Raw genomic sequence first — 4,574 nt, forward strand, 5'->3', positions numbered from 1 at the left:
AGTGCTCAGCGGCCGGCCCCAAAGGGGCCCTCGGGGACTTCCCAGGTCCCCGAAGTTGCCCCAGGAGGGCGCAGCCCGGGCCTAGTTGGAGCTGGGGACCTGCGGGGCCTGGGCGGCGGGAGGGACCGTGACTCACCGCCTGTAACCCAACACCGCCCGGCCTCCCCCAGCTCCCTCCGGCCTGGCGGCTGCCGCTACACCCAGGAAAAAAATGCAGGGTGGCCCGGGCCGCTGCGGCCTCCGGCCGGATCGCTGGCCGACCCGGAACTGGGGCGCCGTCGCCCCTCGGGCTTCGGGCCCCGGCGGGAGCGCACGCGGATCGGCGGGAACCAGCGGCGGAGGGCCCGCGGTAGCTGCGGAGGGTGCGCCCGGGAGCCCGGGTAGAGGACGCTCCATCCCGGCCGCGCGAGGACAAAGCGGCTCGACCCCTCCCGGGCCTGCGTCGCGCCGCACAAAGAGCGAGCCGAGCGAGGGGGACGCGCACCCCGCCCCCTCCGCGCATGGTGGCCCCGGGGAGGTGGGGACACAGCGCTGCGCCGCCCCTGCGCCCCTCCCCGCCTCCGCCCCGTCTGCGCGTCCCCTGGCGTGGGGGTGGGGGGCGCGGCGCACCACATAACACTCCCCCTCCTGCGCTCGGAGCCACCCCTCTCCCCTCCCTCTCGCAAACACCGCCGCCTCCCCAGCCTCCGCCGCCACCTCGCCCGACGCTCTGCAGCTCTCCGCGGCCGGCAGGGGGGCGCTCGCAAACACCGCCGCCTCCCCAGCCTCCGCCGCCACCTCGCCCGACACTCTGCAGCTCTCCGCGGCCGGCCGGGGGGCGGTGCGCCGAGCGCGCGCCGGGCGCCAGATGTGCAGTCTCCGCCGCCGTCAGTGACCCAGCCGCAGCCCCAGCCGGCTCGGGGCGTCTCGCCAATGCTGCGGGGGCGATCTTGAGCGCACCCCGGTTTCCCTCGGCGGGTATCCCGTACACCCCGATCCCCGGCGCGGGGTCCAGCCTTCTCCAGCCCGGCTCGCCCTGCGCTTGGACATGGAAGGGGCCGCTGCGCCCGCGGCGGGGGATGACCGTGATTTGGGGCCGGGGGTGCCGGGCTCTCCACGGGAGGCAGCAGCCGGGGCATCTGCAGCCCCAGCGGCTGCTGCGGCGGCCTCGGAGCCCAGGAAGCCACACGGGGTGAAGCGACATCACCACAAGCATAACTTGAAGCATCGCTACGAGCTGCAGGAGACTCTGGGCAAAGGCACCTATGGCAAAGTCAAGAGGGCCATAGAGAGGTTTTCGGGCCGAGTGGTGAGTGAGGCAAATCCCTGGGGCACCGGCTAGCCCTAGATGCCGACGGGGGGTGGCGTCTGTGCACACCGGAGCTCTCTTGACCTGGGGAGGGGGTCTCGAAGGAGCTCCCTAGTCAGATTTCTCACTCTACTCCCAGCACCCCATGACTCAGTCATGCCTCTCTGGAAACACTTGTTACATCCTGTCTGCACATATTTTGGGGCTCCCCCCACCTTTTATCCCAGCCAGCAAAGTAGTGTTTAGGATTTGCAAACACTTTGCAGCTTTGAGACCACGGGTCTCCCCCTCAGGCACACATAAGAGGTTGCCTTGGAGTTTACTTATTTTGTACAACTCCCAGACGACCCACATCCTTAGTTTAGAGCTAGCTTCATCAAGTCCTGTGTCCTGGTCTTGCTCTCTTGCCCCCCCCCCCCTCTCTCTGCACCCTTCCGCTGGGATGGATGCTTGATCATCCTGATGCTGCTGTGGCTGCAAAGGAGGGCAGACTCCTGCCCATAAAAATAAAGCTACTACTGCATGTCTGAAGGCAGTTTGCCTCCTGGCTTCTGGCAACACTGACGCGCCCAGGGCTTGGGTGGCCATTGAGACCCGGAGCTGAGCTGCAGCAGGCTCAGTCGCCTTCCAGGTCCTGCCTTCAGGGCTACTAAATTGTTCAAGGGGTCTGGCTAGCCGCATCTGTAACAGCTGAAGCTCTGCTTGGGTGCCAGCACCAAGCTCCAGGGAGTGCGTTGAGTGCCTTGGGGTCTCAGCGTTGTTCCAGCCTTGGTTTGTTGTCATTTCCCTTTTTGCAGAACAGGCCCATGAAATCTACACTGCTTGTGGCTAGAGAGTTGGGTTCAAAGTGACTGACTGTTGGAGAAAGAGTTTGTGTGGTGTGTGGCAGAAAATGAACATGGCTCTTTGATTTAAAGCATGTCAGATGTATTTAAATACATTTAGGGCCAAAGTCAGAACCTGGTTGTGAGACTCCTTAAGTGTACTTTGGGGGGCATTTTGGGACCCAGTGTTGCTTATAAACCTAACCAGTGATCACAGGGAAAGACAGGATGAATTGTCAGGTGATGGGTTGGTGTTATTTTTCTTTTACATGATCAGCAAGGTTTATTCCTCCTAATTCTCAAGTATTCTGGATACTTTAAAAAGTCTGTTATCAATGAATCGGATATTGGAACATTGTGCTTTTAAAAATAAATTGCTCCTGTCATAAACGAATTCTACAGCAAGCACACTGTGCAGGTGCGGTTTTCTTTGTAGGCTGAAAAATCTGTGGAGGAGCTGGTGGCAGAGGTGTCCTGGTGAAGGACTGCACACTTAGGTTTGGGGAAAAGCCTGAGAAACGCGTTCATTCATGCTTTTCTTCTGAGGTGATATTCCCCAGGCTGGATGTTGAGTAAGCAAAACTAAGCTTAGCTCCTTGCTCGTGTTGTCTTAATAGCTGTTGAAGAATCGCGCTGGGAAGTTGGAAAGCAGGATAATGAAAAACAGACGCAGTTGGAGGAGCAGGTTGAGGATGTGGGAATGTGAGAGGTTGAGTAGGAAGGGTGTGTTGGGGTCTGTGGAGTCCCCCCACACCTGAGTGTTGGGGAATGGACTCATCCGCCAGAGTCCTCATGGCAGATGCCTTCCTGAGCTTCCCTGGGCTTCCACTCAGACGTTCTTTTAGCTGTCTTATCCAAAGACTGGGCTTAGAGCAAAAGGCTTGCATTGGTACGCAGGAGCCTGCCTTTTTCTTGTGGGTGTCTGGCTCGCTCTTTGCACACCGACTGTGACCAGTCGGCCAGGATTTTCAGACATAGCCGCTGGGGGGCGCCCGGAGAACGACAGAGGCTCATCTTTCCACCGCAAGGAGTCAGCTGTTATTGTCTAATCCTAGTTCAGTCTCTGATTGTGCTATTAATTTCAGCTAAATCTCTTGTTTTACTCAAAATTTATGTAGATTTTGAAGCAGATCCAGGCCCAGAAACTGGCAATCCTCAGACAGCTTCATTTTTTCATGGGACTGTTTTCAACTTGATAGCTAAGCTTAGAATGTTGTAGCAAAACCCTCCAACCAACACCTTGCATTTAACAGATGGAAAACTGAGGCTTGGAGGAGGGAAGTCCTTCCTGGCCTTGCATCCTCCCCTGATGAGCACACTCTTCACAGATAGCAGAAGAACTTGAGTGAGAAACAGGAATTGTCAGGTGGAAAATTCCTCGTCTCTGGCTGGACAGAAAATAATACAGCCAAAAAAATTGGTCAGCAAGTTGCACTTGCCCATTCAGTGATTCAAAAGCAGCAAATTTTTTTTTTTTATCAGATGCATGTAACATTAACAACTTGCCTGGAAGCTTCCATTGAGGAGGCTTAGGAAAACACTGTCTTATTTCTATCTGCTCTGCCTTTGGGTAGAATTCTGATTGATGCTTTAGTACCAACTCCTTTTACAGTGCATCTCTGGAGCACTGAGGAGCAGTGGAGGAGGAGGAGCAGTGCTCACCTGTTCTGCTGAGGTGGCTCAGTGCTGGGTATCAGCCACTAGGAAATGCCAGGAAATCAGCATTCCTTCCTAGAGTAGGGTCCTGCTCACAGAGGAGAGTCATTTGTTTTTAAAGAGTGAGAGCCTTGTAGCTTAGAACTGCACATCTGGAAGGGCCTTTTCTGAGTGATGGCACAGCATCACCTTCAGTGCTCTAAAGAGAGCTACAGAGTGAGGAGCTTGCAGCAGCTGGTCCAGTCCTCTGCCTGATCCAGGCCTCTCCTTTTTTCATCCCCAAATGTGGTTTTGCAGCCAGTGCTCAAGACAGGAACTCACAATGGTTTGAGATGATAAACCCAGCACTAAGGCTGTCTTGCAGAAAAGCTCAGAGCCCTGGCCTGCATTCAAACCCTTTGACTGATCCTTACTAGCAACCGGACATCAGGCAAGCTCTATCTATCTATCTATCTATCTATCTATCTATCTATCTATCTATCTATCTATCTATCTATCTATCTATCATCTATCTATATTTATCATCTATCATCTATCTATCATCTTTTTATCTATCTTTTATCTATCATCTATCTAATTCATCTATCATCTATCTATCTATCATCTATCATTTATCTATCATCTATCTATCATCTATCTATCTACCATCTATCTATCTATCTATCCTATCATCTATCTCTCTATCCATCTATCTGTCATCTATCATTATCATCTATCTGTGGAGAGTAAAGAATACAAAAGACTAATGAGAAGCAATCTCATTGCTAATTATCAACACTGAAAATGAACTAAACCTATTAGGTTAG

General features: G+C 54.2%; 1 protein-coding gene across 1 annotated transcript in view; it reads left to right on the forward strand.

Annotated features, from left to right (window-relative positions):
• The first annotated feature begins 745 nt into the window (after window positions 1-745).
• The window catches only part of Nuak1 (NUAK family kinase 1), an 80,289-nt gene continuing 76,460 nt past the window's right edge, over window positions 746-4,574 (forward strand). Inside the window, exon 1 of the mRNA XM_008843128.3 lies at window positions 746-1,288. Coding sequence (XP_008841350.1) covers window positions 1,028-1,288 — 261 coding nt within the window. The 5' untranslated portion in view covers window positions 746-1,027. The remainder of the gene's footprint in view (window positions 1,289-4,574) is intronic.

The sequence above is a fragment of the Nannospalax galili genome, unplaced genomic scaffold (genome assembly GCF_000622305.1).
Source record: "Nannospalax galili isolate Female #2095 unplaced genomic scaffold, S.galili_v1.0 scaffold39, whole genome shotgun sequence".
NCBI lineage: Eukaryota > Metazoa > Chordata > Mammalia > Rodentia > Spalacidae > Nannospalax > Nannospalax galili.